Source organism: Gekko japonicus, unplaced genomic scaffold, assembly GCF_001447785.1.
Source record: "Gekko japonicus isolate JY-2015 unplaced genomic scaffold, Gekko_japonicus_V1.1 scaffold281, whole genome shotgun sequence".
Lineage (NCBI taxonomy): Eukaryota > Metazoa > Chordata > Lepidosauria > Squamata > Gekkonidae > Gekko > Gekko japonicus.
Window position 1 is genome coordinate 1,225,715 of NW_015174281.1, and position 17,532 is coordinate 1,243,246.

The 17,532-nt window shown below is 44.8% G+C and overlaps 1 protein-coding gene across 1 annotated transcript in view; it reads right to left on the minus strand.

Annotated features, from left to right (window-relative positions):
- The window catches only part of LOC107121035 (P-selectin-like), a 36,696-nt gene that overhangs the window by 9,744 nt on the left and 9,420 nt on the right, over nucleotides 1–17,532 (minus strand). Inside the window, exons 5-13 of the mRNA XM_015423862.1 lie at nucleotides 14,708–14,896; nucleotides 12,713–12,898; nucleotides 11,218–11,403; nucleotides 8,591–8,776; nucleotides 5,375–5,560; nucleotides 3,675–3,860; nucleotides 3,059–3,244; nucleotides 1,736–1,921; nucleotides 526–711 (exon numbers count right to left, since the gene is read on the minus strand). Coding sequence (XP_015279348.1) covers nucleotides 526–711; nucleotides 1,736–1,921; nucleotides 3,059–3,244; nucleotides 3,675–3,860; nucleotides 5,375–5,560; nucleotides 8,591–8,776; nucleotides 11,218–11,403; nucleotides 12,713–12,898; nucleotides 14,708–14,896 — 1,677 coding nt within the window. The remainder of the gene's footprint in view (nucleotides 1–525; nucleotides 712–1,735; nucleotides 1,922–3,058; nucleotides 3,245–3,674; nucleotides 3,861–5,374; nucleotides 5,561–8,590; nucleotides 8,777–11,217; nucleotides 11,404–12,712; nucleotides 12,899–14,707; nucleotides 14,897–17,532) is intronic.

Below are 17,532 nucleotides of genomic sequence, written 5' to 3' on the forward strand. Positions count from 1 at the left end.
CACGTATAATAATAATAATAATAATAATAATAATAATAATAATAATAATAATAATAATAATAATAATAATAATAATAATAATAATAATAATATGTCTGAATGGTAAGAAGTACTAGCAACAGCAGTACCAAATTTAATGTGCAATCCTATGCAGTTATTCCTGTCTAAATGTGCTGGTTTCTTAGAATGGAATACTTTTGTATAGGACTTCATTGCCAATAGTCAGGAAATGGAGACTGTGGGTGTCTTTGAAATATTTGGGTGGCATGCTTATTTAACCTCTTGGCAAGCTCAAATGACCCCAGATATAGGCCAGAATACTAGCTGATGAATTGCACTTAGCTCAGCAGGCCACAGAGTATGCAGGCTTGTTCTAGGAAGACAATAATGATGTTGCCCCCTAAAACCCTTCTGACAGACATACGTCCTCGGAAATAAGTCTGAATTTGACCCTGGGGACCAAAGGCCGGATGCAGGTTCTGCTCGGCCTCCACAAATCCACCTTGGACCCAAGGCAAACCATACCTTCACAGATGGGAACATCCCCTGTCCAGTTTCCTTTAGCCATGCACCAGACCATCTCTGAACCAACTAACTGAAAACCAGCATCACAGGAGAAGACACAGCTGGAGTTGAATGCAAAGGATCCATGTGGATGAGAGCAGTTTCCCTGGCCGTTGTCTGGAGTTCCTAGGGCAGGGCACTGAACAGCTGAATTTAAAAAAACAGGTGGCACAATTAATAATAAGAATAAGAATAAGAATACGCCTGAGTGGTAAGAAGTACTAGCAACAGCAGTACCAAATTTAATGTGCAATCCTATGCAGTTATTCCTGTCTAAATGGTCTGGTTTCTTAGGCTGGAATACTTTTGTATAGAACTGTATTGCCAATAGGCAGGAAATGGGACAGCACTGGAGACTGTAGGTGTCTTTGAAATATTTGTTTTATTTACAAATATGCAAGTAGAGCACATTGGAAGCAAGCAGGCACCCCTGAAGCACAGGCAGCAGAAAGAACAACACTCTTAGCCAAAAGAAAGGGCTTTACCCAGCTAGAAACTGGAATCTCCCCCCCCCGCTCTTCTATCTGCCTTTTTCAGTCTCTCTGCTCTCTCTCCTCATGTACTGTGGGGTATAACCTTCAAGCTCTAACAACTACCACATCCCCAAAATTGGAGCGAGATTCTGAGCTGTAAGGAGAACATCTCCTGCCATAGCTGAAATATCAACGGATAATCCTGCAGCGTGGCCAGCAATCAGCTTAAATGAAAGAATGGCCAGCCGGCAGCCACAGCACTATATACTAATCTTTGTTGTTGTTGTTCAGTCCGACTCAGTCGAGTCTGACTCTTCGCGACCTCATGGACCACATCACACCAGGCCCTCCTGTCTTCACACTAATCTTAGACAAGTTTAAAATATTTCAGGGGATAGACGTTCAAATCAATTTTGAAGTGCATTTTTCAGTAGCCATGGAGCCTATCACACAACTTTATTTACTTAAATAATAGAAAAAGCAAGTATACTATTTTGTGGTCCTTCAGAAGCAGCCTTAAAGGATCAGTTTCCTAGTGAGGGGAGAGTGCTGAAGACTTATAGAAGTTTTGTGATCTCATTTATTTACCAAGTTCAGCATCAAGGGAGAAGGAAAGTACCTAGACGGTTTAGTGTTATAATACCAGCTCTAAAGAGACATCAGTTCTGGTCTTCTGGACCATGTAGTTTAGCACTGACCTTTGCAAGACGGCAGTTGTTGTGTCCAATGTCCTACAGCCAAGCACTCCAGCAACTCTGATCCAACAAGCTGGAAACCAGCATTGCAGAAGAAGTTGCAGCTGGAGCCATATGCAAAATCACCATGGGGGTGAGAACAGTTAAAATGGCCATTGTCTGGCACATGCAGAATTGGGCACTGGGTGGCTGGAGTAAAGAAGGAAAAGACAGCAAAATCAAAGGTGCATGTCCAGCAGACTGAAGAAAATCCAGTTATGATTGTGTCCAACTGCAGTTCTCACTGCAAAAGGCTCAGAAACCTTGGCACACTTTGAGGTGATGGCTCTTCACCCGGGCGTGGGGGGATAAAGAGCGGGATATTCCACAGCAGCTGAGTTTAACAGCTGGAATAGACAAACACACTGGCCCTAAGTTACCCATGATGACTGTTTTCACATGAAGCCACTGTACTCCAATTAGCCCAATACTGCCTCCTGATAGCAGCTCATTAGCATCTGGAGTTAGAAGGCTTTCTCAGCTCTGTTCTCCATTTGGAAGGGCCTGGAATTGAACTTGGGAACCCTTATAAGCAGTGTTCCCTCTAAGTTCTCCTAGGGGGCGCTGGCACACAAAATTTTAGCTGGCTGTTCAGGTATTTTAGCTTCCAGCTCACACGCATTTTCCCCTCCATTGGAAAAATGAAAGATGGGGGCACCTCCTTCTGGGGCCCATAGAACTGGACCCCCTGGTTGAACCTTTCTGAAACTTGGGGAGTGCTTTGAGGAGAGGCACCAGCAGCTATGCTTAGAGAGAACATTGCTTACAAGCAATGTCCAGGTATCACATTTTCAGGATGAGATGCGCCAGAGCAATTTGCCTTGAGGAACCCCTTGCTAAAATATTTATGTGCATGTATATTTTGTCCAGATGGCGTCCCGGTAGCTCTATCAAGATTCCCACATTACTGAAAAGAGGCATGTGCCCAGTTTTCCATCCCTGGCATAAGTGTTACAGAAAAGAGGATATTCTATTTCGGTATCATATTTTCAGGATGAGATGCGCCGGAGCAATTTACCTTGAGGAACCCCTTGCTAAAATATTTATGTGCATGTATATTTTGTCCAGATGGCATCCCGGTAGCTCTATCAGGATTACCACATTACTGAGAAGAGGCATGTGCCCAGTTTTCCGTCCCTGGCATAAGTGTTACAGGAAAAAGGATATTCTATTTCACTTTACTGGTTAGCAAAGATCCTTGCTAGTTAGTTTCTCAAGTTGTTTACATTGCCTTATACACAGCCAAGATTACTCCAGCCCATCCCCAAGTGTGTACTCAGCACTGACCTTCACAAAGGGGTGGTTCCTCTGTCCACATTCCCAGGGCCGTGCACTGAAGCCTCTCCTGTCCAACTTGCAAAAACCCCATATCACAGGAAAAGCTGCAGGCTGAACCGTACGCAAAATCTCCATGTGGATGAGAGCAATTCAATCCTCCATTCTTGGGGGCAGTCAACTTTGGGCAGTCAATAACTACAATAACAAGAAGGGTGGTGAAAGAAGAAACCATTTGCACTAAGCCAGGACTTCCCCATCTACTAGAAGGAACAAGTCTAATTATGAAAACATGAGGAAGAAAAAATAGAGGGAGCTTTTCCAACAGGCTGAACCGTACGCAAAATCTCCATGCGGATGAGAGCAATTCAGTCCTCCATTCCTGGGGGCAGTCAACTTTGGGCAGCCAATAACTACAATAACAAGAAGGATGGTGAAAGAAGAAACAATTTGCACTAAGCCAGGATTTCCCCATCTACTAGAAGGAACTAGTCTAATTATGAAAACATGAAGAAGAAAAAATAGAGGGAGCTTTTCCAAGTTAGTATACAGTAGGCCTTGTAGGGCATCACTGACCAATAATAGGAAACAAAATCCAAAAACCCACAGAGTTAAGAAAAGACCTTACCCTGACAAGTTGGTAATGAGTCACTCCAGTTCCCAGTTGCCAAGCAGCCCACTGTTTTTGTCTCAGCCAAGGCAAAGCCAGCTTCACAGGTAAATTCACAAACAGACTGGAAAGCAAATTCTTCAATGGGATGAGAGCAGGTCATTTCCCCCTTTTCAGGGCTTTGCAGACTGTGGCATTTCACAGCTGAGGAAGAAAAGGTTTGGAAATTGTTCTGAGCCCGGGTTACATACCTATGTAGCAGATTTTACCCCACCCTTCCGCCAAGGAATACAGGGAATCACTGTGATTTATGGCTGCTGTATTTATAGTCAACGAGAATACAAATGGTCCTTACATATTACATAGATAACAGACAAATATCAAAACTAATAATGTGATCCTGTATCACAAAATTTAGAAAAGTCCCATCCTTGTGATATTGTACAACAGCTTCTGTAATAAGTTGTAGTAAGTTGACAAGCATCTAGATGTAAGCCCGTTCCATAGGTGATCTTCCTCAGGAGTTATTCATAGTAGATCTTCCTCAGAAATTATCTCCCTCTTATTTATATAAAATACTTCTACAAGTATCACAAGGATGGGACTTTTCTAAATTTTGTGATACAGGATCATATGTGATTTTTTTCTGTTATCTATGTAATACTGTGTTTCCCCGAAAATAAGACACTGTCTTATATTTAATTTTTCTCAAGAAGACACACTAGGGCTTATACCACAAATGCATAGAAATCCTGCTAGGGCTTATTTTTGGGGTAGGTCTTATTTTCGGGGAAACAGGGTATATAAGGACCACTTGTATTTTCATTAACTATACAGTAGCCATAAATCACAGGGATTGCTTGTTATTAGGTGTTTACACTGTGATCCCGTTTTTCTGCTCCAAGGAATGCAGGGCAGAGTACATGGCTTTCCTTTCCACATTTTATCCTTATAACACACCCTGTGTTATAGGTAGATTAGGCAGAGGGAGAATGACTGGCTGAACATAAAGCAAGTTTTAGGGCAGAAAGGGAATATATTTCGATTTTCATCCATGACTGGTACATCTTGATTCTCTAACAGCACATTCTAAAGATCCATAAAAGAAAAGAAAAAAACCCTCTCTTTTATCTTTAATACATTTCTCGCCCTCTAATTCTTCAAACTCATGAATCATCAATTCACTTTTCCCCATTTCCTTAATGTTTCCTTAATGTGTAATAATGGAGGTGGAGATGGGGGAATGATCTTTGATCAGTGATCATTATAAAAACAGGAAGGCTTTAAGTATGTCCCTATTTTCATCTGTGAAATGCTGATGAGAATAGCCCTATTCACACCACACTGAAAATGCCACAAAAAGGTACACCCACCAGAATAACATGTTATTGGGCACAGGACTGGGAAAAATATGAGATCAGCTGCAAGGCAATCTTTAGCACAGTTATACCCCTCTGAGTCCATCAATTTCTATTGGCATAATTCTGTTTAGGATTGCATTGAAAGGTTCCCAAAGACTTACTGCTAACATTTAAATATTTGAAGAGCTTGGTGCTCGGTGCAGAACTAAAAGTGTGACGCTGACTCTTCCTCCCCCTGCCCCTGTTTTCCCATGACTGCCTTAGTTGTTCCTTTGCAAGGCACTGAATAATCAAGGGGGCCATATTCAAGAAACTGGAGAAATGCCAGTTATTATAGCAAGTCTGCTCAGCACTGACCTTCACAAACGGGTGGTTTCTCTGTCCACAGACCCAGGGCTGTGCACTGTAGCCTTTCCTGTCCAACTCTCACAAACCCCATATCGCAGGAGAAGGTGCAGACCGAACTGTACGCAAAGCTTCTGTGTGGATGAGAGCAGTTTAATCCTCCATTCCTGGGGGTATCCAACTTTGGGCAACCAATCACTGGAATGACACAGAAGGATGGTGAGAGGAAGGAACAGTTTGTACCCAGACTAGATTTCCCCATCCAGAGGAAAAGACTCACCAAAGCACAAAATGAAGCTGGTCTCCTAAGAAATGGAAGAAGCCAATTCTGGTTCCTGTGTGAATGACTGGGATTTTCCTCAGCCAAGACCAGTTTGTCTACTCTGACTGGCACCAGCTCTCCAGGGTATCGGGCAGAGGTCTTTCACATCACCTCCTATCTGATCTTTTTAACTTGGAGATGCCAAGGATTGAACCCAAGACCTTCTGTATACAAAGCAGACACTCTACCCCTGAGCCACAACCTCTAGGGTTGCCAGCTCTGGGTGGTGAAATACCTAGAGGTTTTGGGGGTGGAGCCTGGGGAGGGACCTCAGCAGACTACAACACCACTGAGTCTACCTTCCAAAGCAGCCATTTTCTCCAGGGAATCTGATCTCTGTGGTCTGGAGATCAACTGTGATAGCAGGCGCTCTCCAGGCCCCACCTGGGGGTTAGCAACCCTAACTGTCCCCTGGTTTACTTCTTTGTACAAAAGTGTTGTACATGAAGCACATTTTTAGATTTCCCCTCACACACACACAGGTTTGCATACCCACCAGAAAACGAGTTTGCTGGGCATGACTGCAAACTGTGCACCTTAACTCTGAAACAGCTGAACTCCAGATTTGTTCTGTACATTTTATTTCTTGATTTGCAGGATTTTAGAAATTCAAAAGGTTACAGCCAGGGAATCTTACAGACTAATGAAATTCTGGAGATTGGGTGACACGTAATGCCGACAAATCTGGCTTGGGAAATTCCCGGAGGGTGGGGTTTGGGGAGAGGAAGGGGGCTCAGTGGGGATGTAATACCATTGAGTCCACCCTCTGAAGATGCCACGGGAAATGATCTCTGTGTTCCGGAGACCAATTTTAATTTTTTTGATTACTCCATGCCGTGCCTGGAGGTTTATAACCCTAGGCACGTGTCAAGGGTGAAGGGACTGTATTTTGTGCATGAAGCACTGCACATGGGAACCATTAAAAGGCCTCATGGGATCCTTCTCATTAGAGCTGAGGGATCGTCTCTGTGTGCTCAAATGCAGCACTGTCCCCAGTGCAGGACTTGATATTGTTCCATAGGAATGGTTGGTAGTCATTCATTTGAGTAAAGGCAGGGGTCATTTCCTGCAGGAGCGCACAGGAGCAGAGCTCCAGCAGTAAAGAGCCCAGGGGGCGGCCACATGCAACAAGTCCCACCCCCTGCTCCCAGCAGCCCTCAGTCAGAGCAAGAAGCAGCCAGGTAAGTTGCAGAGTCGTCCCCCCTCTGCCCCCCCGGCCCAAAACAGTCTAGTGGCACCTTTAAGACCAAGTTTTATTCAGGTACAAGCTCTCCCTCCTCTGCGAGGACAGATCTGCGAGGACAGACCTCCTCTGCGAGGACAGATAGCTAGCAATCCAAAACAGTCCAGTGGAGCCTGAGCGGTGGGTGTTGCCTTCTGACACACTTCCAGTGATGTCAGGGGGTGTGGCATGTGCAAATAAGTTATGCTAATGAGTTATACTAATAAGCTCCTGTACCACTTTTTCTACGAAATGACCCCTGAGTACTCAGAAACATTACTTAGGGTATGATAAACATGACTCCTGCCCTGGTGACCTCAAGATGTGCAGAAAGGCCATGCACTTCTTGTTCCTTTGTTGTAACTAAGAATGTGCCCTATTAAACTCAACTGGTCTTGACAGAGTAATTAACGCAGCAACGGTGCACAACCTGATTAAAGAGTAGATAAAGGTTTATTTAGGAACTAATATACTTGATAAGAAAGAGGCGAGACAGATATAGGTTCCTAACTACATCTCTAGTTGAGAGAAAGAGTAGAACTGAGTGTGGCACTTCTGAGAAGAAGGGGGAAATTGCCCTAAGATTAGCAATCTGGAGACAGGCAAGAGGAGAGAAAGTGCTGACCTCACTATTCTATCTAATTGTCTTCTTGCTGCCCCCCCGCAGGGTCCTTGTCTCTTCTTTTTTGTACACCAGACATTGCTTTTTCCAACAGCTGGTACTCAGCAATTCCTATCTGCAGAGTCTCAGCTCCTTCATTTGTATACTCCTTAATTTTTGGATTCTGTTTGCACATTGTAAATCCAGAATCTGATAGAACTCTTGAACATGGTTTATTATGTACATACACAGAGAGAATCAAGGAAACATGCAGGTATTCCTATACACATTCAGGTAAGATAAAAGTCTCTATCTGGGGTAGAAACTTCCAAAAATATTTTATAAGAAAACATAGTGTGGTGGAGGAATCGAATGAACTCCTGTCTTCCCAAATGGACCTAGTTAGTGTATGCAATTTAGTCTTAACCTTGGCCATCCTCCCCTCCCATGCTGCTTTCTCAGTTTAAATCATCACCCCAAAGCTGCTGTTTGCTCCACTGGAGAAAAAGTACAGGTATCCTATCCGTATCTTTTCCCTTGCAGTGCAAATAGAAACTCTAAGCAGGGAGAAAGAAGAAGAAGAAGAAGAAGAAGAGATTGGATTTATACCCCGCCCTTCACTTGGAGTCTCAGAGCGGCTTACAAACTCCTTTCCCTTCCCCTCCCTACAACAGACACCCTGTGAGGTGGGTGGGGCTGAGAGAACTCTGACACAAACTGTTCTTTTTCAAGGACAGCTGTGCCAGAGCTTGTGACTGACCCAAGGTCACATCAGCAGGTGCAAGTGGAGGAGTGTGGAATCAAACCCGGTTCTCCCAGATTAGAGTCCGCGCACTTAACCACTACACCAAACTGGCTCTCGAAGAAAGATTTGCAATGGGAAAGTTCTGCAAGACAAAGATGTAACAAAGATGTAACTTTTTTTCCCAGTGTCATAGCCCTGATATGATTTGGGATCCTTGCTGAGTGCTCTTTTTAAATCTTTAAAACTGGATGATCCAGTGATACACCTCTGACTCTCATATCTGCTATGCCAGACATGAGAGCAAAGAAAAGCTATTGTGAAAATAAAAAGCACCAAACCTTGACAAACTGGTGGGGGTGATGTCCACTCTCCAGTTGCTGTGCATGAAGTCACCTCTTCTCCAAGCAGCTGAAAGCCTTCAGTACAACGGAAGGTGCATCTGGACTGATACTGAAACTCCCCATGGAAATGGGAGCAGGTGAAGTTTCCATGAATGGGGACCCCCAGGGGCTGGCACTGAACAGCTAAGAAAGAAAACAGGTCACTGAAGCATGGCTGGAAACCAGCAACCATTTCTAAGAGAGCTGAATGGGATTTGAAAGTAGAATGCCTTCCCATGAGATACACACTTCTCTCTTTTGTCAGGCCATTACCTCTGACCAAACCCTGTTTAGCAGAGGAGAAACTGTGATATGTATGTGCACCGTCAGTCTCCAGCCTGAGGCTCAATCCAGATGTAAGAGCAGCAGGCCTGAGCTTAAAATTGGGTCTGATGACATATAAAGCACAGGAGTGGCAGGGAGGGAGCAAATGTCAGGTGTATGGGCAGGTGCAATGGACAAAGTGAGCTTCTTTCTTCTCATCCCATAAGCACTGCCCTCTCCAAAACCATGCCAAGAGTAGTAGTTTCAGGGCAAAAAGTGGAAGCGGGGTGGTTCTGCATTAGTAACTGAACTGTCTGGCTTTCCCACGTGCTTCATCAAAACTCTCCAACAAAGTGGTCCCTTCCTGGCAGGCAACTCTCTTCCTAAGAGCAGCTGAACTCATCCGAGAGCCAGTTTGGTGTAGTGGTTAAGTGCGCGGACTCTAATCTGGGAGAACCGGGTTTAATTCTCCGCTCCTCCACTTGCACCTGGCTGGATGACCTTGGGCAAGCCGTAGTTCTGATAAGAGCTGATCTTTTTTTAAAAAAATTTTTTTTTATTTCCCTCTCCTAAAAAGGAGAGAAGTTTCGCTTTAGAAATCAGGAAAAAAGGGAAGGGTATATAGAGGGACAAAGAAAAGTGTGAGTGATGTTAATACAGGTATATTAATCTGTCAGTATTAAAGGCAAAGTTCAAATCACGGTGTGCGTCTTCTTCTGTAGTTGGGTAATCATCTGTTTCTTCGTTCTCCTTTCAAATCGGGCAATTAGTATGTTAGTAAAGTCCAGGATGACCGTGGCCCCGCCCCCAGCGTGCCCGGCGTGGTCGCGTCACTTCCGGGTGACGTGCACGTCGGGGTGGGGTTCCCCCCGGGGCCCGATCCGCCGCCGGCGGGGAACGGGCCTCTGGGGCGGGGGTTTCCCCGCCCCCCGGGGGGACTTGGCAAGCCTATTCCCCACTCCTCCACTTGCAACTGCTCGATGACCTTGAGCAACCCATAGCTCTGTCAGAGCTGTTCTCTCAAGGACAGTTCTGGGAAGAGCTCTCTCAGCCACACCTACCTTACAGGGTGTCTGTTGTGGGGAGGGGAAGGGAAAGGAGTTTGTAAGCTGCTCTGACACTCCCTTGGGTAGTGAAGGGCGGGGTATAAATCCAATATCTTCTTCTTCTCTTCTTTGGTTCAGCTTCCCCTTGCGGCTCATCCATACTATTCCTTCACTCCTCACCTCATTTCCACACTTTATATCAATTCAGCTGGGCCTGATTTAGGTCGGTTACTATTACATCCAGCAAGGATTCAATCAGATGAAAATGCCTATTGCAGGCTTGTGCAGCCTCAGTTTGCCTGGGGTCTGTGCTGTTGGAAGTGAAGGACTTTGCACTGTCTCTTAGCCTCAGACTACAAAGGAGGACTACAAGAGAGTCAGAGAGATAGATAGGCTAGGACACTCAGCACCCTTCTCTCATCTGATGCTATCCCTTTGATGTGTAGATTCTTACTCTTAGGGAAAACTTCCTTCCTTCCACTTTGACTCTCCCCACTTTGCCAGACTTCTCCATCTTGGCAGCATGACAGCAGGACATGGCTCCTGTTATCTCCATCCATCTTGGCTAGTTAGCCTAGACTGGAAATCTATCTCTACTCTATCCTGTCTAGAATGGAGTTCCTTAAATAAAAAGGACTCGTATTAATTTGCAAAGATAAAAGGCTCCGTGTGTAACTTTGTTTTCTGGACAGCCCACACTAACCAGATTGGCTTTGCTGCGTTGTAAGCCTTGAGCACTCTGCTAACCAACTAATCCAATATGTGCAAGGATGGGAGATCAGGTTCAACGATCACTTGGTTCCACTGTTCAAACTGGGTTCCCCCACTCTGCTCTTAGCATTTAAAGGAAAACACACACCTATATTCTCCTTTAAAATGCTAATAGAAGAGTGAGGCGGCTAGTTTTCACTGAAACTGGGTATAAATTAAACCATCTTTCTCCTGCACAGCCCTGAGACAAACTGAGGCTGCATGAGGCTCCAATTTGCATTTCACAGACAGACAGAGATTGCAAGATCTTTGTCTTGCTTGATCCCTTGGGTAACTAGCTTTTGGGATAATGAAACAGTTTCTACAAACTCTGGGCTTTGACATAGTACAAACATTTCCCTGAGTCACAGACCTGCTTGTTGACTATCGTTCCCCCCCCCTTCCCATAACAATAATCTCAACAGCAGGAGTGCTAGGTGTATATTAGCTGCAGTAAACCTGTAACAGCAAACTGAGAAGGATGATTCCCCTATGTAGCTGTAGAATCTAGGTTAGATACCATACCATGACAGATGGGTACGTCTGCTGTCCACTGACTGGTTGCACTGCAGTGCAAGGTGTTCAAGCCACTGAGCTGAAATCCATCTTCACAAGCAAAGCTGCAAGTGGAGTTGTATGCGAAGTCACCCAACGGATGTATGCAGTTCATTGTTCCTCTTGCAGGAGATTCTATGTTCTCACATTGCTTGACTAGGAAAATAAAAAAGAGTAGGAGTCAGATCAGAAAGCATGAGTAAGAAATAGAACATATGGTGACCCATAGGTGTAATCTTCGTCGGGGCGTCAGCCCTCCCCCCCAAAATTTTCAGGAAGGTGCTCAGCCTCCCCTGGCTCGGGGGGGGGGGGGGGGGGGACACCTCTCTGGGGAAGGCTGATGCCCCGACGCCCCCACGCAGATTACGCCTATGCGGTGACCAAGTCACCAAGTGACGTTCCAAAGCAGAGTTGGGATTACATTAGACTATTCTGGTTCTCAGCTCTCCCTTCCTCTTCTCAGGCAAGTTTCAAAACTCATGCAGAAGCAAGCCACTCAGGAGAGCTGTGTGATGGTCACCACCAGGCCCAGCCAAGCTATGCAGGTTGTGCAGTGGCTGCTACTGGGTCCAATAAGTTGTGGGGCATCAAGTCATCCAGTAGGCACTGTTGGAGCTGGATGAGTCATACAAGTTGCATGGTAGCAAGTTGCCTGGGATGGTTGCTGCCAGGCCTTATCCTGATGAGTCCTCCAGGACAGGGGCAAGGTAGCTGGGGTGGGTTTGGAAGAAAAAACAGCCTTGGGAAAGGCTGTGGCCCCTTCACTCTGCCTTTTACTAAAGAAACCAAGGCTTGAAGGCTGGCAATATTATTGTGATTGCTTTGCAACTCCTATAATGTCCACTGAAATCTTAGATGGCATTCATTTTTTAAAGCTATAGGTGCTGTGTCTATTATTTTTGGGGGGGTAACTCCCAACTATATGTTTTTAGATTTTTCTGCAACCCAGTGTTTTTTTCAGGTTTGTATAAAGATCTGTCTTTTTTAGTCATGGCCCCAAGCTATGGACTTAAGGATCCAATATAGGATCATACTGGGAATTATATATAATGATTTCAGAATAAGTGCATTTAGGGTTGTCTGTTTTTACTGACATTGATCCACATTTGTAGCCTGACAAGTAGAATTTTTTTAAATTAAGGTTTTCTTTTTATTTTACCACCATACTAGAAAAAGCTTCATCTTAATTTCCACATATCAGGTGTCTGTTAATAACACACGAGCCAGGGCCAGTAGAAAAGTGACAACCCCAAATGCATCATGTCCACCAGCATTAGTTCAGAATCCTCCAGAGTTATGAAAATGATATGCAAAGCATGTTAGTTGCAGTTTTCCACATCATATTTCTGGTGTTGGCCTTTGATGGACTCCCATCAAGTGGATCCCCTTGTTCAATTGTCGAACCTCCCAAGTACTGAACTCTAATGCAGGAATGTTAGAACAGAATTTAGGGATAAGTACAAACCTTGGCATATTGGCTCTGGGGAAGTCCATTCACCAGATGCTTCACATACACTGGTCTCTGCTCCATGTACTACAAAGCCCTCTCTGCAGTTAAAATGGCAAATAGACTGGTACAGGAATTCCCTATGGATGGGAGAACAGTGGCGCTCACCATATGCAGGGGTATTTAATGGTCGGCACTGTACATCTAACAAAGAGGAAAACAAAGCAAGAAGTCAGTTAGGCATTACTACTATGATTACTGTTATCATCACCATTATCACAACAACCTAAAATTAGACATGGGGAGTCAATGGAGGCAAAATGAACATAAGAACATAAGAGACGCTAATGTTGGATCAGGCCAAAGGCCCATCCAGTCCAACACTCTGTGTCACACAGTGGCCAGAAATACCAGGTGCCATCAGGAGGTCCACCAGTGGGGCCAGGACATTAGAAGCCCTCCCACTGTTGACCCCCCCCAAGCACCAAGAAGACAGAGTATCACTTGCCCCAGAGTCCCTATCTATACCTTGTGGCTAATAGCCACTGATGGACCTCTGCTCCATATGCTTATCTAATTCCCTTTTGAAGCCGTCCATGTTTGTAGCCGCCACCACCTCCTGTGGCAGTGAATTCCATGTGTCAATCACTCTTTGGGTGAAGAAGTACTTCCTTTTATCCGTTCTAACCCAACCGTTGCCATGATCTTTCAGACTCTATTTTGCTTTGATCGTTGACTGACCCATCTGTTCAGTCAAACCCAAAACATCCCGGAAAGCCCTTGTCTGAGTTGTTTCAGAGGGTATTTGCAGGATAAAGAAGATGAGCAGAGCAGAAGACAATCTGTAATGACCTCCAAAATGCCCTCTCATTAACAGCCTTGCTCAGGTCTTGCAGACTGAGGGCCTTTGTGGCTTCCTTGATTGAGTCAATCCATCTCGCGTTGGGTCTTCCTCTTTTTCCACTGCCATCAGCTTTTCGTAGGATGATTGCCTTTTCTAGTGAGTCTTCTCATGCTGTGACCCAAGTATGATAGGCTGCTTCACATGCTCTAATTTTAGCCATCACAGAACAATGGCTAGGTCACCTGATGTGGACAATCCAAAAAGGAGACACAGAGTGTACTCTGTCTTTCTGTGTTGTACCTCTGAGGACGCCAGTCACAGCTGCTGGCGAAATGTCAGGTCCTGCAATGCCAAGACTACGGCCAAAGAACCTGGAAAATCTACAACTAATGAACTCCTGCTGTGAAAGCCTTCGACAACAAAAAGGAGAAATCTGGCATAACGGACAAGCCAGACTGCAATTCACTCAGATCAAGCTATGCCACTATTATTCTACATATTTTGATCCAATCAAGGTGCTCTTTGGCATAATACTCTGTCATTTTGCCTTAGGCTTGCCTAACAAAAGACCACCACTGAATTAACATCAACTCAAAACGTCATGAGTTTTAATAACAATTGACCTCTTTTTTAAATCTCTAACATACCTTTTTCTCTCATATGGCACATTTTCTGCTGTGGAAACCCCTCTTGGTTGCACATCCTCTCCATCCCAAATCCTTCCTCTCTCTCCTGATTGGAGAAGGTCCCAGAATCTAAGAATTCCCTCACCTCCTCCCCACCCCATCCCCAACCTTTCTGTTTTCCCCACCTCTTTCCAAGCCAGAGAAATACTTTTTTTTTTGTTTCTCTGTTCATACATCTAAGTATTCCCCAGTTCCCCAAGTCTTGAGCTGGATCTTGGATCCTGAGCTGTAACTTCTGCATTCACTGAAGTTCTGTCTCATTTGTCAAACCCAGCTCAGCTCGGGGAAACCAGGAGCGCCATCAGGCTGTGTGAGAACATGCGTGTGTGAAATGCAACCAATTGCACTGCACCCTACTGCCTGTCGAAGTAACCTGTTGGAAAAGCTTGAGCTGCTTGACAAAAGAATGAGCTCACAGCTAGCAAGCAGAAAGAGAGCTGCCTTCCGAGTGCTGGCACCCCATCAGTCACAACAGCCACGTACCTGCACACTGTGGCATCTGCGCTGTCCAATTCCCATAAGGGGAGCACTGCAAGGTGTCTGTCCCACTCACTTCAAAGCCTTTGTCGCAACTAAAGAAGCAGCTGGATTTGTAACTGAAGTACCCCAGAGGATGGCTGCAGTTCATGGACAGTGGCCTATGGACAGCATCAATCTCCCTGCACTTTACAACTAAATGGAAACAAAGAAATGTCAGTTTATGCCATCATTACTGTTCAATGTACTTTATTTTAGAACACACACACACCATGAAAGGTACTCTTTGGGTGATTTCCCACAAGCGCTGCTCCGTGCTCACTCTTCTCTTTGGCCTGATGGTGTGTGTCAATTTCACACAAGCTGCTGCGCAACCGCATTTTGCCCCACAGCTTCGTGCGATTTTCCCCGCGAGTAGACGCGGGGAAAATTGCACAAAGCTGCAGGGCAAAATGCGGCCACGCAGCAGCTTGTGTGAAATTGACACGTACCATCGGGGCAAAAGGGAGGAGTGAGCGCGGAGCAGTGCTTGTGGGAAATCACCGAGTTTATTAAAATGGTCTTTGACCAGAACAAATCACAAACGCCTGAATCACATGATCATAAGAGGAATACAATGGAGAAAAAGCAATTAGCTAATCAAAAAAATATGATCAGATTAAAATTAAATGTGTTAAAAAGTTACTAAATTATTAAAACTTATTAAAATTGTTAAAATTCATCTAAAATGCATAAAGCTTTCTGGCAAATTTTACAAGCAGCTATGACAAATTTTGCACTAAGAGCTGTAATCTGTGGATTTTCACCTATAAGTAACTTTTTAACAGACTCCAAATCCAGGCAAACAGGATATGTTCTAACTAAAGGAAGAATAAACTTAGAATGGATTTCTTGATATAAAGGGCAGTAGAGTAAAACATGTTCTGTTGTTTCAACCTACTCAAAATTCTTGCCTGGAGAAGAGTTCTGGAGAACATGAGCTCCCATAACCCTTGTCCACTAAAGTGTATAATCTGAATCGTGGCAACCACTTCAGTAACAAGTTTTCATTTTCCCCAAAGCACGGCTTATCAGTTGGAAGAGACAAAGTACCACACAGTGAAAGCAGAGTAAGAAAGTAACAATGCAATCCTAAGTAGAGATACACCTTTCTAAACCCATTGATTTCATGTAACTCAGTTTAGGATTTCACTGTAAGTAAAGTAGTATCTCTCTTATCTGGAACTTCATGCTCTATTGGTCACTCCATTCTACAGCATACACTGCTGAAACCTCCTGTGTTTATAACGTATAAGTCAACAAAGTGGCTTCCTGATAGACTTCTTCACAGACAAAATAGGAGGGTTGTTCGGTCAATTTCCCCCCAGTAATAGCACAGAGCAATGATAGATACAGAACTTGTATAGAATGGTAATTTAGAGCTCCTCTCAACCATGAATTCACTGAGTCGCCCCTCTCTCTCTATTTCAGGCATGTCCAACTTCGAACAGGTAGTGATCTATTTTTTCCAGCCAAAAGTGCAGGTGATCTACCACCATGGAAATAAAGTTTCAAATTAGTTTCAAATTAGATTTTAACCCATTAAAGTTGGGTTCCACGCCCCCCCCCCATTTATAATGCACCTTCTGTTATTTAGTAAAGGTAAAGGTTCCCTTGCTCGAAAGCCAGTCGAATCCGACTCTAGGGTTGCGGTGCTCATCTCCGTTTCAAAGCCGAAGAGCCAGCGCTGTCCGAAGACGTTTCCGTGGTCATGTGGCTGGCATGACTAAACGCCGAGGCGCATGGAACGCTGTTACCTTCCCACCGAAGAGGTACCTATTTATCTACTTGCAATTTCTTGCTTTTGAACTGCTAGGTTGGCAGGAGCTGGAACTAGAGATGGGAGCTCACTCCATCATGCGGCACCCGGGTCTCGAACTGCTGAACTACTGACCTTCCACAGCCTGAAGTTCAGCGTCTTAACCACTGGAGCCACCGCAGCTCCATATTTTTACTGGTAAGCAAAATAAGCAAAAACAAAACAGAGAGAAGAAGATCCAGAAAGGACCACCAAACAATCATTAAAAACCCCAACAAACACCTGTCCAGCAAACCAGGAGACCAAGTGGGGCTGGTGATCTACCTCTGACCCCTCCGGGATCTACTGGTAGATCACGATCAACCTGTTGGACATACCTGCTCTATTTCATCTCTCTTCTGTGGTATGGATGCCCATTGTGGTGTAGTGGTTAAAATGTCATCCTAGAATCTTGGAGATCCAGGTTCAATTCCCTAACTCAGCTACAGAAATTCTCTGGGTGACCTTGGGACACTCTTAGCCTAACCCACATTGTTCGGTGGTTGTTGCAGTGGTAAAATGGGGGAGATGGGAATGATGTCCTTAAATTGGGAAGAAAAGCAGGGTATAAACATCTGAATAAATTAATAATACTGACCAGACGTACTGTGTCATTGCCAGAATAACTTATGTGAAAGCATTGCACGGCTTTAACAGAGAGTAGATAACATCATGGAGGACGGGTGGCTGTGAGCCATGATAACTAAATGGTCATCTTTGAAGGCTCTCAATTCCAATGGATGGGGGACAAGAATGAGGACAAGACTTTGGCCTGTTTGCTTTGCTTGTGGGCTTCCCAAGGACATCTGTTTGGCTGCTGAGGGGGAAAGGATGCTGGAATGGCTGAGTCAGGATCTGATCCATCAGGGCTTTTCTGATTTGCTCCTAGGGTTGCCAAGTGCTCGGTGTACGCAGGAAGTGACGTGCTACGTGCTCACGTTGGGGGCGTGGCCCATATCGTCGGGGGGGAAACCATATGGTTTCCCCCCCCCGG